This window comes from Parasteatoda tepidariorum, chromosome 12 (genome assembly GCF_982258835.1).
Source record: "Parasteatoda tepidariorum strain Cologne lab strain chromosome 12, Ptep-v5.0, whole genome shotgun sequence".
NCBI lineage: Eukaryota > Metazoa > Arthropoda > Arachnida > Araneae > Theridiidae > Parasteatoda > Parasteatoda tepidariorum.
In genome coordinates this window covers 35,173,793-35,192,200 of record NC_141766.1, presented here as the reverse complement: position 1 = coordinate 35,192,200, position 18,408 = coordinate 35,173,793, and the positions used below count along the sequence as shown (strand labels likewise).

General features: G+C 28.2%; 1 protein-coding gene across 1 annotated transcript in view; it reads left to right on the top strand.

Moving 5' to 3' along the window:
- The window catches only part of LOC107443352 (E3 ubiquitin-protein ligase goliath), a 55,650-nt gene that overhangs the window by 16,435 nt on the left and 20,807 nt on the right, over positions 1 to 18,408 (top strand). Inside the window, exon 3 of the mRNA XM_016057197.4 lies at positions 16,035 to 16,288. Coding sequence (XP_015912683.1) covers positions 16,035 to 16,288 — 254 coding nt within the window. The remainder of the gene's footprint in view (positions 1 to 16,034; positions 16,289 to 18,408) is intronic.

The window sequence follows — 18,408 nt, the reverse complement described above, 5'->3', positions numbered from 1 at the left end:
ATTCTTGGTTTAATAAATTCAATTTAGTAGGTTTTTATCCACCACTATTTCTAAATAATTCGTAGACTTATATGATTCACCACTTTAGAGTATATATGTCATGCTATACATTTTAAAAGCAAGCAAAAATAGTCAAATATTTGCATATATTATTAAATTATTTTGGCCTGTCCGGAGCAGTTGGCATCTCTGTTAATTTCATAGTGAAAGAAGAAGAGGTTTACTTTCGAATTTAAGTTGATTGGTTTTGTTGTTAACCACTTGACATACGAAGACGTCTGGGAGACGTCATTTGTTTCTTATGTCAAAACAATAATTGACGTGTCTCAAGCGTCTTCAACACAGAAATGCCAACTTGCTCCGGACAGCAAAAAAATATGTTGAAGTGGTAGTTTATCAGTTGTGATTCTTGGTTTAATAAATTCAATTTAGTAGATTTTTATCCATCACTATTTCTAAATAATTCGTAGGCTTATATAATTCACCACTTTATAGTAGTTATGTCATGCTATACCTTTTAAAAAGCAAGCAAAAATTGTCAAATATTTGCAAAATTTAGTTTGTAGTTATTTACCGTTATTTAATTATTTTGGCGTGTCCGGAGCAGTGGCATCTCTGTCAACATTCCGTTGCGAATTGTTGTTTTCAGTGCAATCAAAGATCATTTTTATATCAAGAAATGATATGTCAAGGGCTTAAGGTCGTACAAAAGCTTCACTAATGGACTATTGGCGATGGTTTGAAATTCATCTTAATGGTAATATGACGACAGTGTTAACGCATGCGCGCATTACACTACCAGAATTTATTTCCTAGGACAGATATTGGAAATAATCTCTCAGTCTTAGTACCACGCTTTAAAATCGTGCGTGAAATTTTTCGGTTTTTAAACCGTCGGGGAGATTTTTTATAGAGTGAATTCCGAACCAATAAGACACGATCACAGATAGTGCAGTCCAATTAGACACCCGGATTTTAATACGGCAAATCGAACCCCAATCCAATCCTTGAACGAAGACTAAACCCATCACTATTCTCATTGTAGTATACTAAAATAGAACATCAAGTTAATAATAGAATTAATATAAAAAGATTGTCTATCGAAGTTTAAATTTTAGTTCAAAAAAAAAAAAAGAAAAAAAGTCTTACAATTTTTTTATGCCGGGTGGTAATGAAATATCTGCGACATATAACATTTTAGTATGCATACCGATCATAAGAACGAAACTAAAGTTGATAAAAAAAAATTATAAGCTATGCGCTCAAGATTAGTACTAATAAGGATTATCCTGCCCAATCCCACGGATTATCCCAACTAATCTAATAAGGATTATCCTAGTCTCAAACTGCTCTAATAAGGATTATCCTACTCTCAAACTACTCTAATTAGGATTATCCTACTTTCGAAATTTAAAAATAGCAACACCTACTCTTTTCATCAATCTTTCCAGTAAAAAATTTAAAATTAAGTTGGAACTAAATTTTTACCATCAAAAACGTCGGCGCTAGGCAGCGATGAAAAAATAGTATTTTATGAAAAATTTTCGATACTGAAAGCGCTCTCTGATGAAAAAGAAAATAATAGGCTTGCATGCTGCATGCATAGGCTTGCTCTCTTCGTTTCTGCTTAGCGTCTTTATCATTTTTCCGGTTCCATTTTAAGTTTTTTTACTGTGGGGATCACGTTTCTATAAGAAAATGTAGGTGTTGAAAAATTCAATATCCTATCGTTGTCATTAGAAGTAGATAAACGATTTAAACGCTATTCTTAAATGAGTATCTTATACCTTTAGACTGAATTTTATTTCATTCTTTCAAACGGTATGCTCGCAAGATGTTATGTTTTGGCGAAATTATTTTATAATCACACTAATATATAGAATGCTTGATTTGTGGAAACAAAGCTTCTGCAACCAAGAGATATCAAGTTTTATCAGAAACAAATATCCAATTTTATCCACTACAAGCAAATATTGCAACAATTTATTTGTTTTGTTTTTTATAATAAAAGTTTTGTATAATCTACTCAATTCTTAGAAATATATGTGAAAGAACTATGCCTTATTTTAGAGAATGTAATTTCAATTATTCGAATCTAATTTCAATTTGAGTCTATTTTTAATTACAATCTAATTTAGAATTATTATTTCAGAAAAATGAGAGATTCGAATTAGAGAGATTAGAGAATTAACAATTCTAATTTTTTCAAAAGCCCACCCTTTCCTTCATTTTTTTTAATTATTATATATATATATATATATATATATATATATATAAATAAATAAAGAAATAAACCTAATTTTTTTGTGTATCAGCTATGCGGATGCACAAGAAATTAATTCTTCCAATTTCGTACTGGAATTGTTGGAGAACTAAGAAGAGATATCCTAAATGAATTATTTAAAAATTAAGCTAAAATTATTTAAAACTCTTTTTTTTTTTTTTTTTTTTTTTTTTTAAATTTGGTCATGAATAAGACTTTGAACAAATATAGCATGAAATGCTATCGAAAATACATGTTTATATGTTGAAAATAGAAATTTCTCTTTAATTTCCGTTAAAATTATTTGGTAATTTCATGTGACATTTTTGTCGTTGTTTTATTAAGAACTAATTTTTTTAGAAATTGAAATTATTTAAGGACAAATTGTTATGCAAAGAACATGTGTGTAATTAAACAAGAGTATTAATATTTCTCTAAATTTAAAATTTTTTTTTAAGTATCTTGCATATGTATATCTGATGTTTTTAAAAAAAATGTTTATTTTACAATATATATATATATATATATATATATATATATATATATATATATATATATATATATATATATATATATATATATATATATATAATTTACTATACATTTATGCATACAATAAATTAGTGAGTTTATAGTAAATTCCAACTCACAAAACACAACAAATTCTTGAAAAATTTTATTCCAGATTTTAATAAATCAAATAGTAATAAGCGTTTTTTTAAGGGTTTAAAGATGTCTTCTTCCTATTTCCAATTCTAGCTTCCTTTAACCCTTTGACGCAGATGAGACACCGGTGTCCCTTTTATATATTTTTTTCTGATGCACTAATTACAAGCAAAAATGTATTTTGGTATTTTTTAATTATAAAAAAAACAGACTAGTAGTTAGAAAAAAAGGTGTTAAATTATCTGAATTATATTTGTACTAAAATATATAATTCAATAAAAGTAGTTGGAAGAGAAATTTACTTCCATATTTTAAAATTCATCAATAATTGAGTTCATAAATTAAATAAATTCCAATGTTGATTAAATGTTTCTCTAAGATTTTAATGAACTGTTTCTCTAAATTTGGAAAATTATTGTTTGGAAGATTTTGCTTTTGCTCAGAAAAGATACCGGTGTTTCATGCTATATTTTATAACCATCAATTATTAAAATGCTAAATATAATATTTTTCACTTATTTTGACCTAATTTAATATAAAATAATGAAAAATATAAAAATTCTGCTTCAAAGTGTTAATGATTACCAAATATATAAAATTTTACATTCATATTTTAAAATTCATCAATAATTGAGTTTGTAAATTAAATAAATCCCAATGTTGATTAAATATTTCTCTTAGATTTTAATGAATAAATGTTGAATGAATGTTTCTCTAAATTTGAAAAATTATTGTTTGGAAGATTTTACTTTTGAGCCCAAAAGATACCGGTGTTGAATGCTGTATTTTATAACCATCAATTACTAAAATGCTAAGTATAATATTTTTCACTTGTGTTGACCTAATTTAATATAAAATAACGAAAACTATTAAAATTCTGTGTCAAAGATTGTCAAATATTCGGGTTTGGTATTTATTTTGCTTATTTATTTGAAAGACTCTTGATTCCCATCTCTATTTTCACAACCTGTCACTAAAAAACAATTTAACTTGAATTAGGTCAAAGAATCCTTTCATATATAATTTAATTTGTCTTGAAGACTTACAATTTCTTTTCGCATACCATTTGTCTTCGCAATCGATGCTATTAAGTTGTTTGTCTAGGTTCAAATAGGCATTGTCTAGTAAATGAAATTAAGGGAAATAAATTTCTTGTTCAGTGACTGATAATTCTGTTTAATATTTTTCAAATTAATTGCTAGCGTTTATAAGTCGGTTATGCTCCATAAAAGCCCAGATTTCGAAAACTAATTATAGTGTCAATATCTTTGATGTCATTTTCACTTTGTTCTTAGATTTAATTAAGGGCACTTTTCAGAAGTTGGGATTAAAAAATAAGCGAATACTTTTAAAATCCTTGAAAAATTATTTTAAGGGTGGATATTTTATCACAAACATTTTTGTTGAAGCATGATAAAATAGTTTAGAATACTTCAAAAATAATTTTAAGTAGCGATAGTTTATTGCAGATATATTTCTTGGAAACGTAAGGAAGAACATTAAAATATTTGAAAAATTATTTTAAGGATGGATATTGTATTGTAACAATTTTTATTGAAACATTAGAAAATATTTTAAAATAGTGGAAAACTTATTTTTTAAGGAGGAATATTTTATATTAAAATTTTTTATTAAAACGCAAGAAAGTACTTTAAAATATCTGAGAAGTTATTTTAAGGATGGATATTTTATGGAAAAAATTTTTATTAAAACATAAGAAAATACTTTCAAATGCTTTTTATTTTAAGTATGGATATTTTATTGCAAAAATCTTTATTAAAACATAAGAAAATGCAGGGTGCGTAGCGTTTTTAAAAAGTGCTTTAAATGTGCTTATTTTTCATTAACGTTTTTTAAAAGCCCTTAAAGGTGCTTTTTTTTTATTCGGTGTTTGTAAAAAGTGCTTAATTTTCTATCTTTTAAAAAGAGATCTTTTTTTTGCCGTATCGATTTTTGTTCTAAATTACAAAAAATGCATGATCTTCACATTTTTTTCTGCAATATTTATCAGAAACTAGTTATTTTATCATGATTATGTAAAGTTTTTTAAAATGTTTCTAAATTTTATTGATTTTATGATTATAAATTAAGAGCTTTAAACGATAGAAAAAATTTTTTTTTATTACTGCACTGATCGTAATTATGATTTTTTTTTTCGGAAAATGATTAAAAATATTTTTTGAGTGCTTAAAAAGTACTTGAAAGATGCTTATTTTTTGTAGAAAAATTTGTCTACGCACCCTGAAATGCTTTAAAATACTTGAGAAAATATTTTAATTATTGTATCACAAAAGTTTATTAAAACATAAGAAAATACTTTAAAATATTTGAAAAATTATTTTAAGGATCATCATCACCCAGGCATGGCCTAGCATCTAGCTTCATTTTTAGAGCTCTATTTTTTAACGGCCATGGTAGGAGTGCCACATAATTTTGATCCCGGTCAGACGACATGGACAGCGCTTGAGCTAGTACCCCCTCTCTCCTAACACTAAAAACTATGAGAGGACTTTCAGCCACATCAGATTTAATATGCACTTATCTGCGTATACACGTCGTTTTTTTTTTTGTGAGCCACCAAGATCAAACTTACGACCCCCAAGTTTGAGTGTAAAAAACCTACTTTAATCTGTTTTTGTTTGAATTAATAGATTTAGATATAGATTTTTTTTTGAAGTGATGTTTCGACGTGACATTTTGACAGGCATAAAAATACAAGTAATAAAATGCTAGTTATACGAGTAAAATATTAGTTATAAAGTGGTAGTAATAAAGTACTAGTAAAATACTAGTAATAAAATACTAGTAAAATGCTAGTTATAAAATAGTAATAAAATACAAGTAATATACTAGTGAAATACTAGTAATACTAGTTATAAAATAGTAAGAAATTACTAATAAATTACTACTACTAAAATAGTAGTAATAAAGTACTAGTAATAAAATAGTAGTAATAAAACACTAGTAAATTACTAGTAATAAAATACTAGTAAAATAGTAGTAATAAAGAACTAGTAAAATACTAGTAATAAAATAAAATACTAGTAATGAAATACTAGTAATGCTAGTTAAGTACTAATAATAAAATACTATTAATACTGGTAAAATACTAGCAATAAAATACTTGTAATACTAGAAATACTAGTAATACTGGTAAATACTTGTAATAAAATACTAGTAAATTACTAGCAATAAAATAGTAATAAAGTGCTAGTAAAATACTAGTAATAAAATAAAATACAGGAAATACTAGTAATAAAATAGTGGTAATACTAGTAAATTACTAGTAATAAAATATTAGTTATACTTATAAAATACTAGTAATATTAAGAATAAAATAGTAATTCAATACTGGAAATACTAATAGTAAAATATTATTGAAATACTATTGGTACTAGTAATAAAAATAAAATCTTTTTTAAAAGAAATCTTTCTCGCAGTAAAATAAAGCTTACCCAGTGCTGCCATTTGTTAAAAATATTATCAAATAATCGTCCTATTGAATCTTTATTTTATTATTATCATTTCCATACAGCTGATCAGTGATTACTCAGTGATTGTAAAGAACAGATGTTCGATCCTCTGTTACGGCTTGAAGCCCATCCAGCTTTAGATCAGTGACTACCAGCTTGTCTGGAAAGTAAAGGCGGCCTGTGCGCAATGCTGACTACATTTCCACATTCGTCTCGAAATTATGGACATCCATGATGTCCACAAATGGGCTGTTGCTGAAATGCTTTACCTTTATCTGTAAACATCTAGATACTATTAGAAACATTTTGTGGGTGGGTGGGTGTAAGATTTGCTCCAAAATTGGTGGTTTTGGTTAGAAAAAATAATTTATTAAAATATTTATGGCAACTTTTGCAATAACTTGCGTTAATTCTTGTCATTAGATAAAATTATGAATTTACTCAATTTAGGTGTTTGTTCTAAAATTCTTAAACATTTCAAAATGTGAGTAGCTGGGAATCAATAGATCTATTCAGAATGATCAATAGTCACTGCACTTAATATATACAGTATGGAGGGTGTTGTGTAAAGATCGCCCTTAATGTACATTTTTAGAATCTCTTTCATAATAAAAACAAAAAGTATACATATGGAGGTCGCAAATTAGTATTTTAGATGGATAAAGCAAAAACGCTATCGGAGCCTGACAATTTACAGTAGAGGAAGCGAACATAATAAACGTCAAAGCTGATTTAATTGGAAGTTGAAACTTTAAGGTGTTTCTATTAGTCGTCTTTCAACCTATCTCTGTTGACCCCGCAATCAAACCTATCTGGTTGTTTATTACATTCCCTTGCCCTATAGTGTGATTTCTCTGATTTCTATATATATATATATATATATATATATATATATATATATATATATATATATATATATATATATATATATATATATATATATATATATATATATATATATATACGTAATATCAGGGCTCCAACCCTGTTATTAGTGTTGTATTTAGCTTGAAATAATTGCAGTCATAAGCCATCATACGTTCTAAACAGGTTTATTAAATGTAGCTGGTATCGATAACAGTCACGTCCCCACTCCTGAAAAGGAGGGGGAGTGGACAAGACTCCGGACAAACCCGGTACAGCTTATCAGGATCACATTATGATGAAAAGGACACGCAAAACTATGCGCTCTTACGTTTTATACCAACACTAGATTTGAAGTAAAAAGGCACATTCGTACATTCCTTGTAACCTTACGCATTAAGGAAAATCATTTCTGCTTCCTTATATGGAATTGAAAAAGGGCACGATTCTATAAATAACACTTCCCTTGAAATATAAATCTATTTATATTTCAATGGTATGTTTTCAGCCTTGAATTCCCAAAATAGAATCTCTCTACGCTTATTCTTTAACAAAGACATTTTATGAAAACGAAAGAGATTTAATTCTTTTATTAATACAAAAGTATTTATTTATTGTATTACATCCCCCCCAAAAAAAATTTTTGGTGAGCCAAAATAAAAAATTTAGAAAACTTTAAATTTAAAATTTTTAGGTTTGTACGACTGTTCCTTTTTTCTTACTACAAACATTTTTTCAATTAGGTAAAGAAGAAAAAAATTATTTACAATGACAAAAATATTAAAAACATGATTATGCAATTTATCTATTTAGTAACTAAACAAAAAGAAAAATGAAATATTTACATAACTAATCTACTAAAATTTTCAAAAAAATTTTTCACACTAAAATATACAAAATTTTTATGCAAAACGAACTGGACAACAAGTGTCATTTATTTAGAATTTAATTTCAACATTTGTTGTTTGTGATATTTCCTATGCTTTGATACATGAACTTATTCAAAATTTTGTTTACTTAAATTTCTTTTCATTTATTTTGTTTTTGTAATCAGTTTCTTGGTCCATTCTTTCTTTTTCCTATTTTTCCTTCTATTTTTTATTTTTGTTACCCTTTACATATTTTTTCGTCGATATTAACCTGATAATGAACGCATCCATTACCTAGATCTATCTTCGAATCTTTTGAACTTTTTGGACATTCTTTCTTTCTATTTTTTGATGTTTACTTTTACTGAAACATCCTTAACATTCATTTTTTCGATGCTTACTTTTTTGAAGCATCATTCTTTTCTTTTTTTCGATGTTTACTTTTTTTGAAACATCTTTTTCACCATTTTTAACCTTAACATTTTGAGAATTCTGCTGTTTAATGTGCAAAGATAAGTTGTCACTTTTAGAATTAGCAGAGATGATCAGTCTCTTACCAAATAGAATAACAACTGGCCCGACACAATCAATAAACAAACAAAAATCCCTGCAAGTCTACAACCCTACTAAAGCATATGGTACATCAGTATCAATTATAAAAACCTAGCTGAGTTAACAATTTGGCCTATCGTAATAAGGGAGTCTCACAATTTTGTTAAGTGTTAACTGTCCGTTTGTTTGGGTTTCACATTTTTTAAAATAGGAATATTTAGTTTTGACCAAGTCCGAAAAATTAAAAGAAGTATTACACTTTCTTTAAGTTTATTTGAAAACTTTTCATTGTTTGGTTCAAAAGAAAGTTTTGAAAAATTTTACTTTTTATGAGGTTAAATCTTGAAAAATCATTAGAAAACAAAAGTTTAAAAAAATTTAATTTAGTTTGCCGTCACTAGTTTAATTGACGTTTGAATCACATTTATTTTTTTTTTCTTCAAAAACATTTTAAATGCACTAAACAATATTATATCAATATTATATATAAAAAAAATATATATAAACACAAGAAATTCAATCTAATCATAATAATACTCTATTCCATTATTCAAAATAAAATATTTAGATTACTACTCATATCTAATATTACTAAAATATTTAATCACAACATTGAGAAAGAAAAAAAAATGAGAGAAAAAAAAATATCTACAGTAAATCCTTTCCATTTGACCTTCATCTATTTTCGTTGACGAGAGACACAAAATATATCACTTTTTTTTTCTTTTTTCTTTCGCGCACTTAAATCTTAGCAATTCATGAATATTCATGATTAAGATTCACGCACATTCACTTTTTATTTCACAACTTGAGTAGTAAGAATTGTAGGATCACTCGGTGTCGAATCACTACCATGTTTGATGTTTCTTCATACTTAGAGGCACTATGGAATTGTAGGGTCATCGGATGGGATACTTTCACTGGTTTCAGGGGACACTCTCCAGCATTTCAGGCGCAACGAGGTACCAGTAGTACGGGTGGAAAATCGCCATCCTTCCTTCCTTCAACGTTTTTTTCACTGCCGATTTTTTTCTCCTCCGGGGGTGATGGAAAATTTCCACGAAGCAGTCAAAATGGGTAAACTTTCTCCGCAAGAAGCAACTATCCTGTCGACTTGTAATAATCCTGTCGGGTTGTAATAACAGGGCTCCAACCCTGTTATTAGTGTTGTATTTAGCTTGAAATAATTGCAGTCTTAAGCCCTCATACGTTCTAAACAGGTTTATTAAATGTAGGCTGGCATTGCTAACAGTTGACGTCCACGCTCCCTACGGGAGGGGGAGTGGACAAGACTCCGGACAATTCCGGCACAGCTTATCAGGATCACATTATGATGAAAAGGACACGCAAAGCTATGCGCTCTTACGTTTTATACCAACACTAGATTTGAAGTAAAAAGGCACATTCGTACATTCCTTGTAACCTTACGCATTAAGGAAAATCATTTCTGCTTCCTTATATGGAATTGAAAAAGGGCACGATTCTATAAATAACACTTCCCTTGAAATATAAATCTATTTATATTTCAATGGTATGTTTTCAGCCTTGAATTCCCAAAATAGAATCTCTCTACGCTTATTCTTTAACAAAGACATTTTATGAAAACGAAAGAGATTTAATTCTTTTATTAATACAAAAGTATTTACTTATTGTATGACATATATATATATATATATATATATATATATATGTAATACAAGAATTAAATGCTTTTGTATTAATAAAAGAATTAAAACTCTTTCGTTTTCATAAAATGTCTTTGTTAAAGAATAAGCGTAAAGTTATTCTATTTTGGGAATTCAAGGCTGAAAACATACCATTGAAATATAAATAGATTTATATTTCAAGGGAAGTGTTATTTATAGAATCGTGCCCTTTTTCAATTCCATATAAGGAAGCAGAAATGATTTTCCTTAATGCGTAAGGTTACAAGGAATGTACGAATGTGCCTTTTTACTCCAAATCTCTGTTAGTATAAAACGTAAGAGCGCATAGTTTTGCGTGTCCTTTTCATCATAATGTGATCCTGATAAGCTGTGCCGGAATTGTCCGGAGTCTTGTCCATTCCCCTCCCGTAGGCAGCTTGGACGTCAACTGTTAGCAATGCCAGCCTATATTTAATAAACCTGTTTAGAACGTAAAAAAAAAAATCATTAGAAAACAAAAGTTTAAAAAAAATTTAATTTAGTTTGCCGTCACTAGTTTAATTGACGTTTGAATCACATTTATTATTTTTTTTTTCTTCAAAAACATTTTAAATGCACTAAACAATATTATATCAATATTATATATAAAAAAAATATATATAAACACAAGAAATTCAATCTAATCATAATAATACTCTATTCCATTATTCAAAATAAAATATTTAGATTACTACTCATATCTAATATTACTAAAATTTTTAATCACAACATTGAGAAAGAAAAAAAAATGAGAGAGAAAAAAAAATATATCTACAGTCAATCCTTTCCATTTGCTACACTTTTGACCTTCATCTATATCGTTGAAGAAGAAAAAATATATCACTTTTTTTTTTTTTCCTTTCGCGCACTTGAATCGTAGCAATTCATGAATATTCATGATTAAGATTCGCGCACATTCACTTTTTAATTCACAACTTGAGTAGTAAGAATTGTAGGATCACTCGGTGTCGAATCACTACCATGTTTGATGTTTCTTCCAACTTTGTGGCACTATGGAATTGTAGGGTCATCGGATGGGACACTCTCCAGCATTCCAGGCGCGACGAGGTACCAGTAGTACGGGTGGAAAATCGTATCAAAGCTTAGGAAGTATTTTTAACCACACAGAATCTTAAATTCTGATTAAATGACACTTGTTGTCCAGTTCGTTTCCATAAAATGTTGTATATTTTTGTGTGAAAAATTTTTTTGAAAATTTTAGTAGGTTAGTTTTATAAATGTTTAATTTTTCTTTCTGTTTAGTTACTAAATAGATAAATTGCATAATCATGTTTTTAATATTTTTGTCATTGTAAATAATTTTTTTCTTCTTTACATAATTGAAAAAAATGTTTGTAGTAGGGAAAAAGGAACAGTCGTACCAACCTAAAAATTTTAAAGTTAAAGTATTCTAAATTTTTTTTATTTTTGGCTCACCAAAATTTTTTTTGGGGGGGATGTAATACAAGAAGTAAATACTTTTGTATTAATAAAAGAACTAAAACTCTTTCGTTTTCATAAAATGTCTTTGTTAAAGAATAAGCGTAGAGAGATTCTATTTTAGGAATTCAAGGCTGAAAACATGCCATTGAAATATAAATAGATTTATATTTCAAGGGAAGAGTTATTTTTAGAATCGCTCCCTTTTTCAATTCCATATAAGGAAGCAGAAATGATTTTCCTTAATGCGTAAGGATACAAGGAATGTACGAATGTGCCTTTTTACTTCAAATCTATGTTGGTATAAAACCTAAGAACGCATAGTTTTGCGTGTCCTTTTCATCATAATGTGATCCTGATAAGCTGTGCCGGAATTGTCCGGAGTCTTGTCCACTCCCCCTCCTTTGCAGGAGTGGGGACGTGACTGTTATCGATACCAGCTATATTTAAATAAACCTGTTTAGAACGTATGATGGCTTAAGACTGCAATTATTTCAAGCTAAATACGACACTAATAACAGGGTTGGAGCCCTGTTATTACAAATATATATATATATATATATATATATATATATATATATATATATATATATATATATATATATATATATATATATATATTTCATTTTTGATAAGGACTCTAAAAATGCATATTAAGGAGGGTCTTTCTAAAAACCCTGTATATTTTTAGATACTTGGCAGAAAAAAGTAAAAAATGTGCAAGTATTAAAATTCGAAAAATAGTATTTAAATGGAAAAAGGTGTAACACCTTGCAGTCACATTAAGTTAATACATAATTGTCATAATAGTTGTAAAAAAGTTTAGTTCAACGAGCATAATATGCCGGATTTTGAAAGCACAAATACTTTTTTGAGAAGGAAAAACTTCACAATTTGTAAAATATTATTTAAAAATGTATATCTCCAAAGTCTATAGACCTAAATAAACAGTAAGTTATTAAATACTATAAGATGAGCATGCTTTTTTTTTACTGTTGTGGCGGGAAACTGACACTTCACCGGGACCGTATAAAAAACTTTGGTCGCCGAGAGTATAGCATACATTATTTACAAGAATAAACATTATTTAAATCTGGCGTACTGCTATTGAGGTTAGAGAGGAAGGATAAAAGCATCATAATCTGTATATATATGTTGACGAAAATCAAAAGGAGTAGTTGAAAAGTGATTATCAAAAAAATCGAACTTGTCAACTTGTTTTGATATTTTTAACCCCGCTTTCCTCAATTGTGATTCACCAGAATTTAGGAACGATATTGCTTTTTTTGAAATATAAGTTGAAAATATAGAGACGCATGAAAAAAGTATAAAGATTATGAAAAGAAAAGAAAAAAACTATTAAAAATTTTTTTTAAAAATATTAAAATTTTAAAAAATTAAAAAAAAAATTTAACTGTCGGAAAACAAAAAAAGGAAAAGATATAACTCAAACCCAACTCAAACGATTATATCCGCAAAAAGAGGGCTCTTTTAGCAGATATAATCGTGTGAGATGTCTAAATACTTGCACATTATTTCATAAAATAATAATCAACTTTTGATTTCTTCTGTTACAGTTTAGAAACCTTGACTTTATAAACAAACTACCATTTTATAAATTTGACATGATTATGTCAATTTATGAAATTGACATATCTAAAAGTAAAACTGATAAAAATGTCAAAGGAAACAAAGCTGCATTTTTGGCTGTCATTATTTTGTTAAAGTTTCTAAATTTAGAGTTACAAAATTAAAGTTTATGTTAACAGACGATTATTTTTAAAAACACGACTTTAATCAATTCTCATTTTTATCTTTCCATTTTAACTTCGGTATTTTTTGAATGAACATCTATTTTTCCTCTCTTTTTTTTCAATCTTTACTTTGATTTAATCTAATCATTGCTGCGTTTTTTTTTTTTAAATTTTTTATTATTTCATTAATCAGTAATTTGTCTTGCTTAAGAATGTATGTACAGTATTTCTAACTCAACAATTGCTTAAAAACCCGGTTTTTCTTTTCCCCTTTTAAATCTTAATAATCAGTTTTCGTCCTAAATTGTTAATTATTTCCTAATTCTCAACCAATGCAAAAAAAAGTTTTACACTTTACTGTTTCATGACATTTAACAAAACAAGTATTTAAGAGAAATCTACCCTAATTGCAGCTTTTTACAATAAATAAATAAATGAATAAATCAAGGGAAAAAGTAATAATAGTGAATAAATAAATAAAAAATATTCAAAAATTTTTTTGATGAACATATTTTTAAAATCATTTTTGTTATTATTTTGCATTTAATCTCTGGCTGTGTAGCAACAACCAAATAATGTTATTATACCCTTTGATTAGAAATCTGAGATTTTATAGACATTCAAATAAAAGCAAAGTACAGTGCTCAAAATAAAAAAAAATGGATTTAAATTAATAACTTTTGATCTAGTAATTGAATTTTCGTGTACTAAGATGCAGTCTTAGTAAATCATTGGTTTAATCGTATCGTTTAGTTAGACTAAATAAATTGTGCTGATGACAACGTTAGGTATTAATCGTGCAGACAATAATTTTAGTAGAAAAATCGTATTTCCTCTTCTTAATTTATTTTTTTGACTAATTCGAATATTTGACCTTCAAATTGTGGGGAATTTTTAAAAAATATGAAAAAAAATTTTGATTTGTTCTGTGTAAAAATTTTTTACTTCATTTAAAGTTATAATATTTTAAATGAAAAAATGTGAAATTTGAAAAAAAATATCGGCAAATAGTTTTTTAACTTATAAAAAATTTAAAAGAAAAAAAAAACGTTTTTTTTTCATTTCTCAAAATTTATTATATTTATTTAGTTTATATTTTGCGTTTTGTTGTTTCAAATTGTAAAGGTTTGTATAAATTGCAATTCAAAAATGTATCGATCTTTATTGACAAATAAATAAGCTTAAAAAGTGACATTTTCTATTAAATTATTTTTGGATAAACGAATTTAAGAAGTGAGGTCATTTTTTTTTTGTATCTTCTCTTAGAGCCGCTAGGGCTCAGTAGTTAAGGCACTGAATTGTCATTGTGAAGCACTGAAGTTCGATTCCCAGTGGCGGCTTGAAGCCCTTCTAGCTTCAAGTCGAAGGATACTAGTTTATCTGGGAAGTAAAGGTGGCCTATGCGCAATGCTGGCCGCATTGCCGCAATCATGCCATTGGTCACACAATTGTGAAGCCTTTACGTTTGTTTTACTTTTACTTCATTTTCTCTTGAATATTTACAGAAATATGGCCAAAATCTCAAACTTATTGAGAAATTGTTTTTCCAGATTGCGACTGATACCATATTTCGAAGGTCAAGAATTAAAGAAGCTACGTTTTAATTCAGAGAAGTTACATTTTTTGTGTGTTGTTTTATAACTTAAAAAATCATCAGCACAAACTGACATGTTTAATCGCATTTTTATATTTGCTTCTTGGTACATGAAAACACGATCCCTGTTGGTCAAAATTTGTTAAGGTGTTCAGTTTTTTTTCCCTCCATATAGCAGCAATATACCTATAATAATAATATTTTTAACTATTCCCCCACACACACCATGTAGAAAATATATTACAATTCATATTTTTTACGACCCCAAAGTTTAACCATACGGCTTATCTTTACCCATAGTTTAAAAAGCCCTGACTTAAAGTAGAGCCTATAAATAAAAGGTTCTTCTCTTCTGTAATTAGTTATTTCGTTTATTATATCGATTAATTATTTTGTAGCGTACCGGTTAGCATTTGTAGTGTATTACTTATAGATGTTTTTCTCTTGTTTACTTAATTATTGTGTTTAATATATCGATTAGTCATTCTGTAACGTACCTGATAACATTTATAGTGTATTTATTACCCATAAATATTTTTCTCTTCTGTACTTAGTTATTTTGTTTAATATATTTCGATTTGTTATTTTGTAACTTACTGGATATTATTTGTAATGTATTACTCATAAATGTTTTTCTCTCCTGTACTTAGTTATTTTATTTAATATATCGATTTGTTATTTCGTAGCGTACCGGATAACATTTGTAATGTATTACTCATAAGCGTTTTTCTCTCCTGTACTTAATTATTTTATTTAATGTATCGATTTGTTATTTTGTAACTTACCGCATGACATTTGTAATGCATTACTCATAAATGTTTTTCTCTCCTGTACTTAATTATTTTATTTAATGTATCGATTTGTTATTTTGTAGCGTACCGGATAACATTTGTAGTGATAAACGAAAGGAAGGGAGAACAACTAGCATCTTTAGTAGATAATGGTACCCGCATTATAATGAGAATCGGTGTTGGACCTCGTGGAATTTTTAGATTTGGACAAATAAATAGGACATCTGTGTTATTTGTTTCTTTATCTTTCATCGTTCTCATGATCATATCTTTTGCATGGCTTATCTTCTATTACATTCAAAGATTTCGATATATTCATGCCAAGGAAATGTTATCGGTAAGTTATATTTTAAGTATTTATATTTGTTTTGGGGGAAAATAACGTTTCTTAGATTTTTAGCAGAGTAGAAGAAGATTTGAAATGATATCCTTGAAATTATATGAGATTTCTCGGGAAAAGACTTTATTTTTGTCTTATTTATCTATACAACATTAATTTATTTTGTATGTTATTAAATTTCGTAAATCTCAGTAGATGAAGGTACAAAGTAATAGTCTTTAAATGTTTTTAGAGTGGAAAAGGGTTTCAAGTGCATCTGAAAGAAAGGAAGAAAAAAAAACAGTTTTTTTTATAACTGATTCAAATTATTGTTATAACAGTTTAAATTATTGTTGAAAATTCAAAAGTTTTGCCAAGTTGAGCCTTGCGGACAAAAGCATAAAAGCAATACTATCTTTATTTCTTTATCAACGTATAAAATTTTCTAAAAATTCACTAAATTTACTAAAAATTCACTAATTTTCTCAAAATTCACTAAAATGTCTCTAAAATGTTCATACTCTCAGCTTCTCAATTATCAGACGAAAGTTCCCCAATTTACGTTTTTTACGAAAGTTTTTTTTTTTTAATATTCTTAACGTGATTTAAACACTTTTTAAAACAATTTTTAAACTTAGCGTTTACGAACGAATAATATTGTTAGAGAGATTTTGCATAGCGTTTTTCTCAAGCTATGCACAACGCTAACCTTGATTCTGCAGTTTGCATAAAAATTTTCACTCATACGCTGTGAAGCTTGTGAAGATCAAATAACGTTACCGTTACAGGCAGCGGGATACCGTATCGCTATGCAAAATCTCTCTAATATTAAAAAAAATTTTTGCTTTTCTTTGAAGAGTGTGCAAAATAAAAATAAAAATGTGACTCATGGTATGAAATTTAACTCTAATTATCAGATTTTCGCGCTTTAACGTGTAATCATAATGGTCCAAGATATAAATATTAAATTTCCTTGTCAAAACCATATTTTAAGTTACAAAATCTAACAAAAATACGAACTTATACTGAATAAATATACTTTTTTATGACAGTTTCTGATTTATGCATTCTGGTATCCTCTACCTGGAAAATATGATCCCGATTCTCAACTGTTTAGTCAGAAGTGGGGTCGAAAGACAAAACCCTTATTTTAACTTTATTTTTATTTATTTATTATTTATTTCTACATTTCGCCTTATTTCTGAAACTAACCAATACTGTGCTGTCTAATACCATCTGAAAGCATGAGATCCCATGTTTATTTCTTGAAAGCAGTGTGTGGTAGCCAGTGACATAGTTTCAATGCATGTTCGACGGGGTTATTGGTTATCTCCTCCTATTGTTCTTGTCTTTGGCCATTAAAGCAGATGGGATGCAACTGTTCTTGTTTTCCAATGGCGCCATCTATGACGAAGAATTCGTCTTCCTGCCTCACCCATACGTCATACCTGTTTATAGGGTCATGCATCCATTCATTCATCTGCAATTGTAATTTTGACCTGAACCATAGAACGCTCAATCTCCAATTCAGCACCCCCAGAGTTTAATTTGTTATGGCAACATGGAGGACTTTATGACCCGACATATTCAAGGTGCACCAGTCACCATTTACTACACAGAGAGTTTTCGGACGGCTGGATGTGAACTCCTGTTCTCACGAACCTGAGTTCAGTGTCCTGCCAACTTGGCTACCTTGGCCCTATTTCCCTCTAATATATATATTCTAAACGTTTAAACTACAAAAAACTGAATAATGAAACTTTTTTGTATTTACATCCTACTTACCATACAATAGTTAGTTAATCAAGTAATATATATAATTTCGGAGGGGTTTTGTACCCCCAAACCCTTCCTAAAACTATGCCACTGGTGGTAGCGAATATACCCATAATGTATTATTCTATCTTTCAGTGTGTAGTTATAGCCAAAAGTAAAAAGCATTAAAGTCTAGGAATTTGGGATGCCAAGCTGTAGGGAATGTTATATCTAGGATTGCCTAACGGAACTTTTTTTTTTTTTTTGCTAAGTAAAATTTCTATTATTTTATTATACCATTACCCAATTTTCATGAAATTCCACTGCATATCTTTTAATAGAGATTGCTTGCCAATGCCAAATTCAATTATTGATGCCCCCCC